Genomic DNA, 17,722 nt, shown 5'->3' with positions numbered 1-17,722 from the left:
CAGCAGGGACAGCTGATCTAAGGAAACTATATCAGGGGCTTTCCAGGGGGCATGGGGTGTAGAGGCAGGGCCCTCAAGTTTGTGGTGCCCACCTGAGCCAGACTGACACTGCCAGACCTGACTCCCTTCTTTACTTGGCCCCCAGTGCCTAGTGGGCCACCACGGAAGGTAGAAGTGGAGCCGCTGAACTCCACTTCTGTGCACGTCTCCTGGAAGCTGCCTGTCCCCAGCAAGCAGCATGGCCAGATCCGCGGCTACCAGGTCACCTATGTGCGGCTGGAGAATGGCGAGCCCCGTGGCACACCTGTCATCCAGGACGTCATGCTGGCTGAGGCCCAGGTGCACCATTGGGTGGTAGTGGGGTGGAAGGTTGAACAGAAAACAGCACGCATTGCTTCCTCTTTGGAGCCCAGATGTGTCCCCTCCCTGTGTGCTGTCAGAGGTGCTGTGACTGCCTTTCCTTGGTCGTGAGACCAGAGATGCCTTGCAGCATCAGGGTGGGGTGCACTGAGATCGGGCAGGTAGGGCCAGGTCCCAGAACACTCCCTCTTCTGTCTTAGGTTTGCCCAAGCTGTGTAGCCCACACTCCACTAGCCCCATCTGTCCTGCTAGCATCCTAGCCTGGTGGTCACCTCTGGCTCAGCCACTAGCACTCACACTGAGGAGCCCAGTCCCCACAGCCCCCAGGCCCCTATTGCTGCCCCTTCTGAGGCTTCAGCCTTTGTGGTTTGCAGGAGGCACATTGACAGTAGTGATTAGGCTGGACTTTGGAGATCTTTCTTCCTTCTAGACAGTGCTGGGCTGGCATCTACTCCTCCCGCAGCCGGAGGCAGGAGGGCACTCCTAGGCAGTCTAAGCCCTGACTGGGCCATTGGCAGAGCTCCACGAACTGCCAGGCAGGGTGTTTCTCTGCTCCTAGTCCCCAGGAGGATGGCATAGCCCCTGATGTTTTCCCTCAAGGGCGAGGCCTGCTAGACAGCCTCACCCTTCTTCCAGTGTGCTGCTGTTTTCCTGGGATAATGGTTGTGCCCGTGAGCTTAGGATGAGGTCCCTGGGGTATTCTGAGCACTGGTTTGCTGTTCAGATGAAGAACCTAGAACACTGGGATGTTGTGTGAATAGTACAGAATTGCCCAGCAAGTGGGTAGCTGAGCTTGGATAAGAAGCCAAGCCTTTGGACGCCTGGGGAAGGGCTGCAGTTGCTGTCATGAGCTCTCTCCCAAAAGACTGCTAAAGAATCACAACACCTGGGTGGGCTCTTCTCAAGGTCTCCCCACTAGAATTGGGGCCAGGGGGCCCACAGGGGCCAATGCTAAGCCAGCCCCAGGGGGCAGAACCTAGACTCCCACTACAGCCCACACAGCCCTCCCCGTCCAGAATGTCACCCCTGCCTGGGCCGGGAGCAGGGGTGCGTGCACGTTCCCCATGTTCTACATGCTGTGCTGAAGGGTGGATCCACCCACCCAGACAAACAGGAGCCTCACACCTCTGGCTGGGCTTAGCCCTCTGAAGCAAAATTCCTTTCTGCCCAGCGGGTGCCCTCTTCTTCCTCTAGCCTGCCTGGTGCTGAGGGACCAGGGGGTGGAGGTGACGGGCATGTGCACCCGCCTGCATTCCTGGGCAGGTCGAGGGCTCCTCATGAAGCCTCAGCAAACACACCCACCCAGAAACATCCCAGGAATGGGCTCTCCGGCCCCTCCCATCCTAGGGGACCAGCAGCCACAGCTGTGGCCAGTGGGGTTCCGGAGAAGCCACTTCAGGTGCCCCCTTCTGGTCCCAAGTGGTTTAGAAGGGAGCTGAGCCAAAGGATCAGGGACACTGCTCTCTTAGCCTCAGACATCCCATGATGGAGTAAACTCGAGCCCAGGCTCCATGGGGGCCAACTGAAGGTGGAGGCCTGCCCCCGTGGCCCCACTGGGACTGGGTCATTCTGCCCCAAGCCAGTAGGAGAGCAGATGGGGCCTGCTCCCCAGCTTGGCCACAGGGCCCAGCTGTCCCCTGCACTTTCCTGTCAAGGACACCACAACCTATGCTTTTTCACCCAACAGCACCATCTGTTTAGCTCAGGGCCCCTACCAGTCCTGAAAGAACCATATGGAACATGCCCCTACCCCCACCCCAGAAGTGTAGAGCCAGACCTGTCTCCTCCTCTTATGGCTGCCTCCTTCTCTCTGTTTCTGAGGGTGTCTGACTCAATCTCCCCATCTGCCTGTGTTCCTCTCATGGGCTCTGTTTCTCTCTCCCTCACGTAGCCTTTGTCTTTGTCTAGCTCGTTCTCCTCTCTTTCCTCCCTCCCCCTCCTTTCATCCCTTCCTTTCCCCTCTCTCTCCATTTGCTTTCACCTTCTGTCTTTCCCTTCCTTTTCGATCTGCCTGTGATACAAGAAAGATACCATGGTCCATGCCCAGGTCTAGCTTGGACAGCCCAGGGCTTCCCTCTAGGCAAGCATAGGTGGGCCCAGCGATACCCTGTAAAGTGGCCATTCAGGGCCTGTCCATAGCCTCCCCCCACGTTCTGTTCATGCTTCTTACAATGACTTTCCAGCAGAGTTTCCTAGGACAGGAGGAAGGCCACCCAGCACAGAGGCCAGTGGGCAGAGGCCAGACCAGCACTGTGAGGGTGATTGCGCTGGAGTACTCCAAGGTCCCCTCGACCTAGAGATGTCATGGGCCATCTCCCTGTGCAGGGCCTAGGAATGGAGACTTCAGTCCCTCCACCTTTCGAGCTAGCATACCCGCATGCACCAGTGGCCCGCAACGCTGACAGCTCTGAAACTTCCCTTCCTGCCATGATTTTCGGGCACCCCCTGGAGGGAACAGAGGTGCAGTAGTTCCCTGTGCCTAGGGAGCAAGGCCCAGGCTCCAAGCTTGGCACTCATGGCCTTCATGATCTTGCTGGCCCAGGCTGCCCCTTGGTCCACCCCAGCCATAGTACAGCTCTTACTGTTCTGGGACACTCCTCATGCCTAGGGTGACTATATAATTTATTATCACAACTGGGGTGTTTTTGAGAGTAGGAGACTCTGAAGAATCATACCATGACAACACACGTGGGCCAGGACTGCCCCAGGCAAACCAGGGTGTATGGTCACCCCACTCAGCCCTTGCTGTCTTCCCTCTCCTCTGCCCAAGCTGTTGAACCCAGCCCCCACGTCAGGTAGCCTCTCCCTCACACAGCTGCTTTGAGTTCTCTGGTCCCTCGGTTTCAGTGGGCCGTCTCCCTTCAGGCTGCCTGCCTTCCAGGTCCCCTTCCGCTCCTCAGCCCTCACACATGCAGTTGGTGCTCAGCGAGGCAGGGAGGGGTCCTGGGGTGCTACCCCCATGGGCACTTCAGAGGCCCAAGCCCTCCATCTGTCCTCCCTGGGTCAGGCTCCCTCCGGGCTAGACCCCTTCCAGGGCAGAGGCTTTCACCATCCTGTCTCCCTTTCTCTCCCTCTCCCGCGGTCAGTGGCGGCCAGAGGAGTCCGAGGACTATGTAAGTAACAGGTGTGCAAGTGTGGGCAAGACCTGGGTCAGGCTGGGCTCGTGGGACACTCCCCCTCTCCCTCCTCTCCTGCCAGCCTGTGCTGCCAAGATCCACAGGGCACCAGCCACATCCAGAGAAAATTGGCGTTTAGACGCGAGCACTGAGCTGAGCAGCAATTGGCATTTCCTCTAATCCTTGCTTCTCGCCTGTCGAGCAGCAATTTGAGACCAATGTTCATGATCGACCAGGGCCCAACCCCTGCTCCGGCCAGACAGGGATAGAGTTAAATCCAATCCTGATTGTTAGGCCTTATTGATCCCTGGAGTGAAAAATCACCTGCTTTAGGGCCCAGGCTGGGAGGGCAGTCTAGGGAGCCAGGTTCTGGCATTGGTGCATTCTGGAGCCCCACCCCTGGGAGATCCTCCAGCTGGGGCAGGAAGGGGCCTGCAAGGGGTTGGTGGTGGCCGCAGTGGCCTCACCCGAGGCTCAGAGCTGGAGGGACACCAGGGTTGGTGGTGACAGCTCTGTTCCCACTGCACGGTGGTCCCCTCCCTCTTTCCCATTCTTCTTTGTGGTGTGGCTTGACCCCCTGTGGTGTTTCTCTGCATGTCCAGAAATGATGACTTTTCTGGAGATGGGTCCGTGGGCAGGGTCTGCCATGGTGGAAGGACATGGCCCTGGCTGACTTCTCAGGCATTGCTGGGCACAGATGGGGAAGTGAGTTCCCCAGGGGTGGAGGTTCTTTGTCCTCTTCCTTACCCTTACCCCCCACCACCTTCTCAGGAGGTATTGCAGGACACAGAAGTTCACCGAGTCAGTCACCTAAATGGGGGTCAGGTGGGGTCCTGACTGGGCCTTGTAAGGTGGTACCTTAGCCCCTGTCTCCACCTCGCTCTGTGCTGTGTGTGCGTGCACACATGCATGCCCTAGTGTCTGCAAGGGGCCTTGTACCTGCTTACACAGGAGCTGAAGGTTGTGTGCATGTGTGTGCCAAGAGCCATGCAGGGTGCGTGCGAGGCTCTGTGCCTTGTGTGTGCATGCGTGCAGGGACCTCATGAGGTGTCATTCACAGCACAATGGAGTGAGGGAAACACTGTGGCCCTTTGTTCTTGTCTGAAAGGAAGAATGAGCTGTTTGCCTCAGGCGCATGCAACTCCCAGGACTGGCAGGGCCCTCCCAAGCTCACATCCCTCCTGCCTGGCTGCCTCCCATGACCCCTGGCCCTGCATGGGCTAGATTCTGAGGCAAGTGGCGTGATCTGGCCTCTCCCTGCACTACTGTGATGGGAATGGGCCCCTCTTTCTCCCTCAGGAAACCATCATCAGTGGCCTAACCCCAGAGACCACCTATTCCATTACTGTCGCCGCCTATACCACCAAGGGGGATGGTGCCCGAAGCAAGCCCAAAATTGTTACGACTACAGGGGCAGGTGAGTGAGGGGTCAGGACAGACCGTGGGGGGCAGTGGGGAGAGGGCAGCACCAGAGCCCAGATCGTGGTCATTCAGTCCCAGGCCAGCCCACCATGATGGTCAGCACCACGGCCATGAACACTGCGCTGCTCCAATGGCACCCACCCAAGGAGCTGCCTGGCGAGCTGCTGGGCTATAGGCTGCAGTACTGCCGAGCCGACGAGGCACGGCCCAACACCATAGATTTTGGCAAGGACGACCAACACTTCACGGTCACCGGCCTACACAAGGGGGCCACCTACATCTTCCGGCTTGCTGCCAAGAACCGTGCTGGCCCAGGCAAGGAGTTCGAGAAGGAGATCACAACCCCCGAGGACCTGCCCAGCGGCTTCCCCCAAAACCTGCACGTGACGGGACTGACCACATCTACCACAGAACTGGCCTGGGACCCGCCAGTGCTGGCGGAGAGGAACGGGCGCATCACCAACTACACCTTGGTGTTCCGTGACATCAACAGCCAGCAGGAGCTACAGAACGTCACTGCAGACACCCACCTCATGCTCTCTGGCCTCAAGCCGGACACCACTTATGACATCAAGGTCCGCGCATGGACCAGCAAAGGCGCCGGCCCGCTCAGCCCCAGCATCCAGTCCCGGACCATGCCTGTGGAGCAAGGTGTGTGCTGTGGACATGGCAGCGCCTAGGGACCTCTGGTCTCCTTGACACACTGACCTCTGGCGACTGTGATCCACCAGCCTCTGGTGTGTGACCCTCCAGTTTCTCATGACTGTGCCCACTAACCTCTAGTGAATGGGCACCATGCTCTTGGGTGACCCCTGACCTCCTGACCTTTGCTGTCCTTGACCTACTGACCTCTGCTATGTGACCTTCCAGTCTCTCCTAACCTTGACCTACTGATCTCTTTTGACTGCATCACCATTCTTGGGTATGCAACCTACTGATCTTTGGTGTATAACGCTGATCTCTTGGGGGCACGACCCACTGACCTCAATGAGCATGCTCCACCGTGCTGTGGTCTGTGGCCACGTGCTTCTCGTGACTGAAACCCACTGAGCTCTGGTCACTCTGACCTGGTGTCTGTGAACTCCAGCTTTTACCCTCACACCTCCGACGACTCTCTGGCCTCCACTGCCCTGTTTGGTGCTCACTGTGGAAGAGCTTAGGCCTGGGAGGTGAACTGCGATCCAAAGCCGGCTGGGAGTGGGGGTGCTTGGTACTCTGCAGCCATTCCTAAACCCCCAAGCCCTGGCCGCCTCATCCTGTCTGAGAACCCTTCTGGCCCACTTACTCCAGCCCAGATACTCAGCCAGAGCTGACCCTTCCTTATGCCTCCACAGTGTTTGCCAAGAACTTCCGAGTGGCGGCCGCAATGAAGACGTCTGTGCTGCTCAGCTGGGAGGTCCCTGACTCCTACAAGTCGGCTGTACCCTTCAAGGTGGGTAAGGACCACAGCCAGCCAGGTCCAGCACACACACGGACCTGCTGTGTGCTGTCATTCACTCCCAGCCTACATGTGCGCATGTCTGCAGAGCAGGATCCTGGTTGTGTGTGTGAGCACTGTGTCCTCCAGGCCTGGGGTGGGGAACCTCACCCAGAGGCACTGCCACACTCCTTCCCACCATCCCCTGCAGATTCTCTACAACGGGCAGAGTGTGGAGGTGGATGGGCACTCGATGCGGAAGCTGATTGCAGATCTGCAGCCCAACACAGAGTACTCCTTTGTGCTGATGAACCGTGGCAGCAGCGCAGGGGGACTGCAGCACCTTGTGTCCATCCGCACGGCCCCTGACCTCCTGCCACACAAGCCAGTGCCTGCCTCTGCCTACATAGAGGACGGCCGCTTCTCCCTCTCCATGCCCCATGTGCAGGACCCCTCGCTCGTCAGGTGTGCACACGAGGCCTCTGGGGAGGCAGGGTAGGGCTGGAGGCCACTGGCAGTGACAGTCCTGATTCCTGCTCTGTCCATGCAGGTGGTTCTACATTGTGGTGGTGCCCATCGACCGTGTGGGCGGGAGCATGCTGGCACCAAGATGGAGCACACCTGAGGAGCTGGAGCTGGACGAGGTACCTGGGGAGGGGATGGGGACATTGATGACAGCACAGCCCCATCGCAGTGGTTAGCTGTGGCCTTCCTGCCTTGAGCAGTCCCCCAGTGACTCTCCCAGATTCACTCCCCAAATTGAAATCCCTTTCCTGGCTGCTCTGGCTGGCAGCCTGCCCCATCTCTGGAGAGAGGGACTCTGAGGGGAACCCCCTGGGAGAGTTCAGAGAACTCCTGGAGGGCTACGGAGAGTTCCCTGGAGGTGTTTGGTGAGAATCCCCTGGGCCGGGGAGTCATGGAGACGTCTCTGCAGGTCTGGAGAAGCCCACGCCTGGTAGACTTTGCAGGCCTTGGAAGGCTAGATGAGCCTTATAGCCTGTGGCCCTAAGATGTTTGAAATCCTTCTGTCCTGCTCTCACAATCAGTGTGGGAACAGTCTTCTCTGTTTAGGATGGGGGCAGCTTACCCACAGGGCCTTTTCTGGTGGGAGGCATGGCATTGTGGTGTCCCCATCGTTCTCGGAAGGTGGTGGGCCAGGCCTGGCTCTTACACAGGAAGTGAGCCTCCAATCCAGCCCAGGGAGCCAGTGTCCCAGGCTGCAGCCCCGGGGGCAGCATGTTCTGAGGCCCTGCATGACCCTATGCTCTGCTCTGCCAGCTTCTGGAAGCTATCGAGCAGGGAAGTACAGAGCGGCGGCGGCGGCGGCAGGCAGAGCGGCTGAAGCCATATGTAGCTGCTCAGGTGGACGTGCTCCCTGAGACGTTTACCCTAGGGGACAAGAAGAACTACCGGGGCTTCTACAACCGCCCCCTGTCTCCGGACCTGAGCTACCAATGCTTTGTGCTCGCCTCCCTGAAGGAACCCGTGGATCAGGTCTGCCTGAGCTCACCTGTCTTGAAGTACCCTGAGACCCCCAGCCTGACCTGAGACTAAGCCAGTCTTAAATACCATGAGACCCCAGGCCTGGGGCAGCCACAGAGACCTGAGACCTACACTGGGGATCCCAAGACGTGAGGCCCTGGGAACCAGAAGGCCAGGCCTAATCTGACCCAGAGAGCCAGTCCTGCCAGGTCTGCCTCTTCGGGTTGGGGAGACCAGGCTCAGCCTAGCCCAGCGTAACCAGCCCTAGGGCCCTTTCTCCAGGGTTGATGGGCGCAAGGTAGGGGGCCTCTCACTGAGCTTTACAGCTGTGCTGTTTCTCTGCCGGGACACAGAAGCGCTATGCCTCCAGCCCCTACTCAGATGAGATCGTGGTCCAGGTGACACCAGCCCAGCAGCAGGAGGAGCCCGAGATGCTGTGGGTGACAGGCCCCGTCCTGGCAGTCATCCTCATCATCCTCATTGTCATCGCCATCCTCCTGTTCAAGAGGTAAGCACTGCCCTTGGTGCTCAGCAGGCAGCCACCTGCCCCTCGCCTCCCAGGGCCCCTCTGGGCAGGGTGCCTGTGGAGAAGGTGCAGCCCTCCCGGTCGGGACCCTGGGCCCGGGCTTCGTAGGGAGCCAGGATGGGCAAAAGCAGTGTGTGTGCACGTGCGCCTGCGTCTGCACACGTGCATCTGTCGGGTGAGGGACTCTGGTGTCAGCCCGGGTGTGAGGAGCCGAAGCTTCGCAAAGGGTTGTTCCATGTACATCCCCAGGCACGTCTGTCGGTCTCTGTGTTTCTCTGGATGTGAGCGTGTCTGTCTCCTCTTTAGCTTCAAGACAACACCCTGTTCTGGTCTCCTACCTTAAGTCCCTTCCTTCTGTCCCCATTCCTGGATGAGTCCCCAGCCTCACTGTCCTGCTTAGGCCTAGGGGGTCCAGACCCAGCTGTGGGCCCACATGCCCACGGATGTTCACTTGGCAGACATTTATGGAAGGCTTGTAGTGACCGTGGCATCCACAGCTCTCTCCACCCCAGTGTGTCCTCAACACTCAGTCCTCCCTGTGGTGGTTGCAGCCACCTGCCCTTGGAGTCTCCCCTTCCTACCTCCATCCACTTCCCTTCCCGAAAGGTACTTCCAAAGGTTTAACTTTGCCATTCTCAATTTAAAACCTTTTGGTGGCTCCCAAAATAATCCCAGCCTCACGGCCAAATGCCTGGCTAATCTGGCCCCCAGCCACCACCCAGCATAGCTGAACACACAAGTGTGTCAGTGAGCACCTGGCGGATGAACGTGTGCTGGTCTGTGTGTCTGAACGCGTCTCCGCGTAGGAGTGCCTGTATCCTGTGCCCCTGCCCTGGACCCAGTGCTCCTTCCTGAAAAGTCTCCTCCTCCCTCCCAGGTGGCTAGATCTGTGGGCAGGACCCTGAGGAGTGGCCTGCACATGCACTCGTCTTTCCCCCTCCTGCCTAGTTCCGGTGTCTGTCCGGAAAGGCAAACTCCCTCCCTGTGAATGTCATGTGGGTGCCATGTAAGGGGCCCGCAGTGTCCTCATGTCATGAGAGGGCCGAGTGCTTGGCAGAAACAATGACCGTTCCTTTCTTCTGTCCTTGCCTGTCTCTCGGGACCTAGTAAACAAGAAAGGTAGGAGTTGTTCCTTCTCTTTTCACACACCTCCCCTTCTACTTATCCCTGTGCACATGTTGGGCCAGCAGGGAGGGACGGTGCTTGGACCAGAAGCCTCTTGGCCTGTGGCTTTAAGCAGAAAGCTGTCCGGTCAGCTCTCCAGGCTCCCCAGCTCGGGACTGAGTCCTCAGCGTGAGGGGCAGACTCTGACACTCTCTTGCCAGTTCAACTCTGTACCCTCTGCAGAGGATGCTCCTTCTCTGAGGCACATGCATAATATAGACTTCATTGGCTCCCCTATGCAGAGCTCACCAGAACCTTCACCAGGCTCCCAGTTCTCTGAGAAGTTATCTAAGTGCTGTAAGAGACTGTCTTGCATATGTGCAAAGAGCACTTACTACACAGAGCAGTGGAAAGTGTGCCCTGATACACACTTGAGCACAGTCACACATGTTCTTCCTCCCCAGACACACACATACACAGACCAGGTGGCCCCTGGCTATTTGTCAGCAGCTGAGTCCTGTGGTCTGTCCCTGGCCCTGTCCTTGTAGATGGGGAAACAGGCCATCAAGAGAGGATTCTACCCAGCTAGGGTGATGCCTTCCCCGTCCCTCCCCTGCTGCCCTGGGCATTTACCCTCCTACTCTGAGAGCCAGACAGCTGGGCCCAGTCCCCTGTGATGTTTGTGTATTTTATGTGTCATTTGCATGTGTATTCCTGGTGGCTCCTGCCTCTGCTGTTGTGGCCTTGGGGATAGCAACCACTGCCGAGCAGTGACCTGCCTTCTATCCAAAGGATCCACCACCTCTGTGACCCCTTCCTCCTCGCTGCACTGCCCCTCTGTCCACCCCACACTCCTGCTGTCTCCCCACGTCCTCCCTGCTGTGTTCTCTCATGTTGAGGCTGTTCTGGCCCTGGCTCCTCCATGCTCAGAGATCCCAGGATGGGGCGGGCAGTGGGAGGACCGAGCCATGGACATGAGGCTTTGTGGCAGCCAGCCGTGCCACACATCTCTGCCCTTACCTGGATCTCAGGCTCTCACCAACCTCCCTTCTGTCTCTTTAGGAAAAGGACCCACTCCCCATCATCAAAAGACGAGCAGTCAATTGGGCTGAAGGACTCCTTGCTGGCCCACTCCTCCGACCCTGTGGAGTTGCGGAGGCTCAACTACCAGACCCCAGGTAGGGTGGCTCTCACGGCCTGTTACCCCAACCCCGACCAGAGGCCTGCAGGCTGTCCTGCAGGTCATGGGGGTCTCCGCAAAGAGACCTCAGCTGCATGACCCCATTTCCTGCCCCTTTTCTTCCTTTTGCCCTGCACCCATCCACTTTGGACTGAGGTGCCCCCATATCCAGCAGCTGGCCAGGTGCCCCAGGGCCCAGGAGCCTCTTAGGAGCAGCAAGGATGCTTAGCCCCTGCCTGGTCTTCAGTCAGGGCCTGTGAATATGGGCTAAGGAGCCCCCAGAGCCCAAATGCCCGCCACATGAATGAGGGGCGTGTTAGCAGTGGGAAACGCCCCACCAGACACTTGGTGGAGATGGGGTGCCACAGCTGTCCCAGAGGCTGGCCCCAGGTTTGTCATGCCTGCCCACCTGCCCCTTCTTCCCAGCCATTTACTGGGCTGTCCAGCTGTTCTTCTCCCTGAAATGTCACTCCTCCCTCATGCTCCAGCAGACACAGCTCAGACCCCTCCTCCTGGGAGAAGCCCCCATGCAAGATTGGGTGCCTCTCCTTGGCTCCCAGAACCTCTCTGTGTCTTCCATCCTGATGCCTCTCACAGAGGGCTGTGGCGCTAGGAACTGTGTCTTGTTCATCCCCCATCCCTTGTATTTAGCACACGGTGGGTTCTTGTTGAATGCCTGTGAAACGAATACACAGACAACGGAATGAACGAGTGAACTAATGCGTACACACACACGGTTTGTGTATGCATGAGCTAGTTATTATTGCGTATCAAATTACCCCAAAACTTAGTGGCTTAAAACAACAGTAATTATGTATTATCTCTCGCGGCTTTTGTGAGTCAGGAATTCAGACAGGGGCACAGCAGGAACAGATTGTCTCTATTCCCGAATGTCTGGGCCCTCAGCTGGAAGACTTGCAGGCAGGCTGCGAGCTAGAATCGTTTAAAGCAGGGGTTGGCAAACTGTGGCCCATGGCCAAGTTCGGCCCACCACCTGTTTCTGTAAATAAAGTTTTACTGTCACACAGCCACGCCCATTCATTTATATGCTATCTGTGGTTACCTTCATACTAGCATGACAGAATTAAATAGATGGAGTAGATGCCAGATGTCCACAAAGCCTAAAATATTTACTGTCTGGCCTTTTATAGGAAAAATTTGCTAACCCCTGGATTCTAAAGACTCTTTTTCATTCACGAGTCCAGTGGTTGCTGAGTCAGCTGCAAGCCTAGCTGGGGCTGTCAGCTGGAACACCCAGGTGAGGCCTCTTCATGTGGCCTGGGCTTCCTCACAACATGGTGACTGAGCTGCAAGGGCATGTGTCTGGAGAAAGAACATAGCATGCCAGGCAGACCTAGCAGGCTGTTGCAACCAACCTGGCATGATTGGATCTGTGAGGAATCAGGCACCAGACTGGTGGGACCTGGGGGGCAGAGAAGCCTCTTCTGGGAGAAGATGCCAAACCATGTGGGCACTGGTTAGGAAAAGAGGGCGTAGGAGGTACATCCCTTCAGTGGAAGCATGTGCAGAAGCTCAGAGGCATTGCATGGGCATCAGATGATGAGCACTGGAGTGTTTCTGCAGCACTGAAGCTGGGGGCCAGGGAATCCTCAGCCAAGAGACAATGGCAGGGTTAGGCAGAGGTCTGGTCACACAGGGCATTGAATGCCAGGCTAAGGGGTTTGGACTTCATTTTGGGGGTACCAGAGAGGCATTAAAGGTTTTCAGCAGGGAAGTGATGAGGTCAGAATTGTCCTTTAAAAACACACTCCGGCTGCTGTGTGGAGAATGGGTTGGAGGGGGAGAAACTGGGGAAGGGAGACCGTGTAAGTAGCCAGTGAGTAGGTGAGAGGTGGCAGTGGGAATGGAGGGGAGGGGCAGACTAGGGAAATGTGAAGGAGGCCCAGGCTGCAGATCTTGGACTGGCGTCCACGTGGGGGAGGAAAGGATGGCTCCGTGGTTGCCAGCTGAGTAATTGTTGGGGAGGTGTCCAGGTGGCAGTGGGTCCATGGGTCTGGGACTCTACGCTGGCATCAGGGCTGGAGCCACAGGTGTGTGGGGTGCCGAGGGGCACACGGTGGTCAAAGTCTGAAAATAGGTGGGGTCTCCCAGGGATGGTGGGAAAAAGAGAGGGGCTGAGAAAGGAGCCCAGGGAAGGGAAGGTGGTACCGTGTTGAGGAAGGATGGAGGTAGCCAGGAGGTTAAGAAGGAGCAGCGGACAGAGAGAAGAACAGGAGTGCCGTGTCCCTGAGTCCAGGGTGGGGAGTGCTGCGCAAAGGACTGGGATTTAGTGGCATAGAGCAGTGGGTACCCAGAGAGAGGACTGTTGGCTTTTGCAGGGGGACCTCAGAGAAAGGGCGCCCGTCGAGTTCTGGGCAGAAGTGTTTCAGTGGGCCAAGGAGTGGCCCGCGTGGAAGGAGGGCCACAGCAAGACGGGAGAGGGTGTGTGATTGACAAAGCAAGGCCCCCTTTTCCATATGGAAATTGCCTGAAAATAGCCGAGGCCAAATTTTGATATCAGAGGTGACAGGGTTGGTTTGGACTTAGTATTTAGTCATAAAAAGAGCTGCTGAGGCCACCCAGGCCCCAGTGTTTTGGGAGGACTGGCTGCTGGGGGTGGGACATGGTCTGTTGGGAGACAAAGGCCTTGGTGGGACCCGTCTGCAGCCCCAGGCCCTCACTACCTGTGTCACCTTGTCCCTCTGGCCAGCCGCTCCCAAGCCCTCTCAGCCCCTACCGCCCCTCACCGTCCCCCATGGAGTCTGACAGCAGGGTCACCAGAAAAGGTTAACAGGCTCTTCTCTTGTCCTGCTGTTTCTGTTTTTTTTTTTTTCTCTGCAGGTTCCAGTGTCCCCAGTTGCCCGAATACCTCAAGTTAGTTCTCAAAGTTCCCTTTGCGGGATACTTTGGCTTCTGTGTCTGTCTCCTCTCTCCTTTCTCTCCGCCTATCGCCCTCTTCCTCCTCTAGTTCTCTCCCCCTCCTCTCCCCTCTCTGCCCACCTGGCTTCCTCCAGTTCTGTCGTCTGTGCCATGCCGCCCCCGCCCACCGTCTGTGTCTGACACTCTTCCAGGTGCCTCTGTTTCCTGTCTCCTCGTCTCTCCTCCTCTCTCCTTGTTCTCTGTCACCCTGCCATTGTCTCTGTACTTTGTGAATAAACATACTCCATCCACATACTCGGTTGCCTGGGACGATGATGTCCTTGAGTCTCCCATGGTGATTGGTGCCAGTGAGGGGCAGGAGGGTTGCCCATGGACAGGGGCGATAGGAGAGCAGCTTCCGTCCTGCCCACTGCCACTGACCTGGGATGCCCTCCCCCCCTGGGGGGAGGAAGCCTCTCCTCCCTTTTGAGAGACCCACCAGGCGGGGTCCTGGAGCCTCCACTCAGTGCCGGGCCACCCACATCTGCTCCGTGTGCTCGCAGGACAACACATCCCTCAGTCCTCTCCCCTCTCCAGCCACTGTGTGCTCCACCATCCCTGTCGCCGCATGTGCTGCCGTCTCCATGCCACCAGTGCCGAGTGCTCCATGGTCACACGTGTTCACATGTGCACATACATGCATTGGGGCTGTCTCCATCACCACGAGCAAACCTCGTGGTAACGCTGGCTGTGTGCCTCACCTTCCCCAGGTATGCGAGATCACCCTCCCATCCCCATCACTGACCTGGCGGACAACATCGAGCGCCTCAAAGCCAACGATGGCCTCAAGTTCTCTCAGGAGTATGAGGTGAGACATCCCTACCCCCTGTGTGTGTCTAGCCTGGGCCTACCCTCATACTAGCTCTTGTCTTGTCCCAGGTCCCAACTGGGGTTGGGGTGGGGGCCCCAGGATCCCCAGAGCCGGAGAGGAGGGCCAGCAGTAGCAGGACTCAGCTGGGGAGCTGAGCTCCTCAGCCGCTGGGCCTGGCCAAGGCCCTGCCCAGCTCCCTCCTGTGGTCACCCTCAGGAGAGGCTTCAGAAGGCTTTGTGTGCCACCAGGGTCTGGACACTCAGACACATGCCCAAATGCTAACAGAGATAGACACAAGGTCATAGACACACAGACACAGATCAGCCATAATGGCCGTGGTAGCTGGCATCCATCAAGAGCTTCTTGCTGGCCAGCAGTGGGCCAGGCACTGGGCAGGCATGCTCGCATGCAGTCCCCCACGGCCTTGTGAAACGAACACTGTCATTCTCCCATCTTAAAGGTGGGGAAGTGGGGGCTCAGAGAGGGGAGTGACTTGCCCAAGGTCAAACAGCTGGTGGCCGGTGGTGCCAGGGTTCAGACCCAGGCCTGCCTGATACCCGGTGCCCTGCGTGTGCTCATGTCTGTACTTGGAGCAGCACAGCTCATAGAGATGGGGAGTCAGGGGGCTCAAGGCTTGCTGCTCCCATGCAAATCCCGCTCGGGGCCCTCCACATGCTCACCTCGCCCTGGCCTTGACTCCTACCTGCTGGGGGCTCAGGCTGCAGAGTCTGGGGGCTTCCATCCCACCCACAGCTGGTAGCAGGGGATGACTCTGAGTCTCCCCAGGCCACCCAGCTGGAGAGGGGCTTTGTTAGAGAAGGAGGTGATTTAAAGGAGAGATGCACGAGGTGGAGATGTCTTTCTGCCTCCTCCGCTGCTGTTTACCCAGCACCTGGTGCAGGTCTCAGGAGATGATCGGTGGGCAGGTGACCGATAGGATGTCTTGGCCTCGTCTGCAAGTTAGCTCCCTTTGCAGTCAGATGTCTGGCCTCAGCTGCTTTTGGGGCACCCATCCCAGGGCACCAGGATTGCCCTACCAAGGGCTGTGGGCCAGGTAGATTCTAAGGGCTGTGGGCCAGGTTCTGAAGAGGAAATTGAGCTTGGCAGGCAAATGGATGAACATGTCTGCTGCAGAGAAACCGCGCTGCCTCCACCTGTAGAGTCCCCACTTGTGCCCTGCCTGGCATAAGGCTGTGCTGCAGGGCAGCGAAGCTGTGAATCGGGCTCCCTGCCTTCAGTCCCTTATCTGGCCAGGCAGGCCTCGTGTGGCCTCCTGCCCACACTCACTGTGCTGCGCCCCACCCCTGCCCTTCCCTCCTGCGTGGCCCTGCCTTACTGTCTGGGCTCAGTGCCTCTGCTCGCGGCGGCCCCTCCCCCTCCTGCCCACTCCCTTCCCCCAGTCAGAGGCTTCCTTACAAGACCCTCCTGCTCCGGGAAGCCTTCTCTGGCTACCCAAGACTGCTGTGGGCTCTCCCCTAGCCAGGATCGCATAGTTCTGTTACTGCTAATGCTCACTTAGTCATTCATCACACATGTGCCGTGTGCCAGTCACCGTGCAGGGTGCTGTGGCTATGGAGACAGGTGCCCTTAGGGAGCCCAGTCAGATAATCCACATTGAACGTGTGGCTGTGACCACGTTCCCTGGTACCAGATATGACCGACATGGCGTGGAGAGGTAGGCTGACCTCGCCGAAGCAGCCTGAGGGTTGGGGTGGGGGGGGAACTCCTGGCAGCAGTGACACTGTCCTTTGGGGAGTAGCGAGGCTGGGGGCAAAATATGGAGGACATCATGTGTGTGCTGAGAGCTTTGGACCTCATCCAGCTGTAGAATGTGAGGATAACGATAGAACCTCTCTCATAGGAGAGTTAGATAAAGAAATACATGCCAAGTGTTATGACAGCGCCAGGCACACTGACTGCTGTAGTCGTCTTGCTATCTGAAGTGATGGGCCACAGAAGGCTTTTAAGGAGGAAGTTGATATTCAGGTCTGCATTTTGGAAGGATTGTTCTGGCTGTGAGTGGGAGTGGGGCAAGGGGGGAGAGCAGGGAGAGGCCAAGCCTGAGCGGGGGTGGCCTGGCCAAGGGCAGGGGCAGCAGGTTGCGGAGAGGAAGGGAGGGGGAGCCGCAGGACACGGTGACTGACCGGGTGGCACACAGGGATTTGGAGGTCGACTAGCAGGTTCTGGCCCAGCTTCTGGGTAGCTGGGTCATGGTGCCCTTCACTGAGGTGGAGTCCCAGCAGCAGAGCCGGGCTGGGAGGGGAAGGTGGTGAACTCAGCTCTAAAAGGATTGAGATTGAAGGACCTGTGAGACCTCCAGGTGGAGATGTCCAGGAGGCTACCTGATACTCAGGGGACAGCTCTGGGCCACAGCTGGGCTTACGGGCAGCTCCAGCATACGAGGGTAAGAATACTGCGAGCAAAGGCTGTAGAGTGAGAAGAGGGCCAGGAAGGAACCCTGGAGGAGCCCTGTGTCCTGCTACGGAAAGGGCAGGGGAAGGAGAGGAGACGGGGAAGGAATAGCCTGAGAGGTAGGAGCAGAGCCTGGCACAGGTATTCAGAGCCCTGGGCAGTTTGCAGTGCTGCAGTGGGGTGGGGAGGGTGTGTGCTGGGCTGCAGGAGGATGTGTGACTTTTCTCCTGGCCCCACCCCAGGCCACTCACCTGACAAAGGGATTTGGTATCATGGTCAGAGGAGTCCTTGGTTCATCACTGTGTTGGTAGGAGACTCTGAGCTCCCTGGCCAGGGGAGGTGGTGCTGAACTTGACTGGCACTGTGGGACAGAGGGGCTGGCTGTGGCCTGTGGAGCAAAGGCAGTTTGTGAGCAACACCTGGAAACCTGCGTCCCTGCAGGGGAAGTAGGAGGTAGACATCAGCTCTCACACAGTCCATGGGCTTCCTCCATTCCCTGCAGTCCATTGACCCTGGACAGCAGTTCACGTGGGAGAATTCAAATCTGGAGGTGAACAAGCCCAAGAACCGCTACGCGAATGTCATTGCCTACGACCACTCTCGAGTCATCCTTACCTCCATCGATGGTGAGCGAAGGGCTGTGCCCTCTCCCCTCCCCTTACTCTCCTCCCCCTTGCCGGCTGGGGCGACATCTCATCCTGCAGAAGATGCTTGCAAGGCTGGGGTGTGGTGAGGCAGGTGGGCTGGGCTGGGGGCCCTGGGGTAATGCCCTCCCACAGCCCTTTTCGTCCGTAGGCGTCCCTGGGAGTGACTACATCAATGCCAACTACATCGATGGCTACCGAAAGCAGAACGCCTACATCGCCACGCAGGGCCCCTTGCCCGAGACCATGGGCGATTTCTGGCGGATGGTGTGGGAACAGCGCACGGCCACTGTGGTCATGATGACACGGCTGGAGGAGAAGTCCCGGGT

General features: G+C 58.0%; 1 protein-coding gene across 3 annotated transcripts in view; it reads left to right on the top strand.

Moving 5' to 3' along the window:
- PTPRF (protein tyrosine phosphatase receptor type F) overlaps positions 1 to 17,722 on the top strand; it is an 84,550-nt gene that overhangs the window by 61,340 nt on the left and 5,488 nt on the right. Inside the window, exons 11-24 of one of the 3 annotated variants that reach the window (XM_045545646.1) lie at positions 146 to 339; positions 3,447 to 3,473; positions 4,776 to 4,893; positions 4,971 to 5,549; positions 6,233 to 6,330; positions 6,527 to 6,780; positions 6,866 to 6,959; positions 7,594 to 7,809; positions 8,151 to 8,305; positions 10,490 to 10,605; positions 13,449 to 13,481; positions 14,237 to 14,334; positions 17,252 to 17,375; positions 17,545 to 17,720. In XM_045545646.1, coding sequence (XP_045401602.1) covers positions 146 to 339; positions 3,447 to 3,473; positions 4,776 to 4,893; positions 4,971 to 5,549; positions 6,233 to 6,330; positions 6,527 to 6,780; positions 6,866 to 6,959; positions 7,594 to 7,809; positions 8,151 to 8,305; positions 10,490 to 10,605; positions 13,449 to 13,481; positions 14,237 to 14,334; positions 17,252 to 17,375; positions 17,545 to 17,720 — 2,282 coding nt within the window. The remainder of the gene's footprint in view (positions 1 to 145; positions 340 to 3,446; positions 3,474 to 4,775; positions 4,894 to 4,970; positions 5,550 to 6,232; positions 6,331 to 6,526; positions 6,781 to 6,865; positions 6,960 to 7,593; positions 7,810 to 8,150; positions 8,306 to 10,489; positions 10,606 to 13,448; positions 13,482 to 14,236; positions 14,335 to 17,251; positions 17,376 to 17,544; positions 17,721 to 17,722) is intronic. The other 2 variants (XM_045545643.1, XM_045545645.1) reach the window with 2 other exon arrangements.

Source organism: Lemur catta, chromosome 3 (genome assembly GCF_020740605.2).
Source record: "Lemur catta isolate mLemCat1 chromosome 3, mLemCat1.pri, whole genome shotgun sequence".
Lineage (NCBI taxonomy): Eukaryota > Metazoa > Chordata > Mammalia > Primates > Lemuridae > Lemur > Lemur catta.
This window is presented reverse-complemented; position numbering and strand designations above follow the sequence as displayed.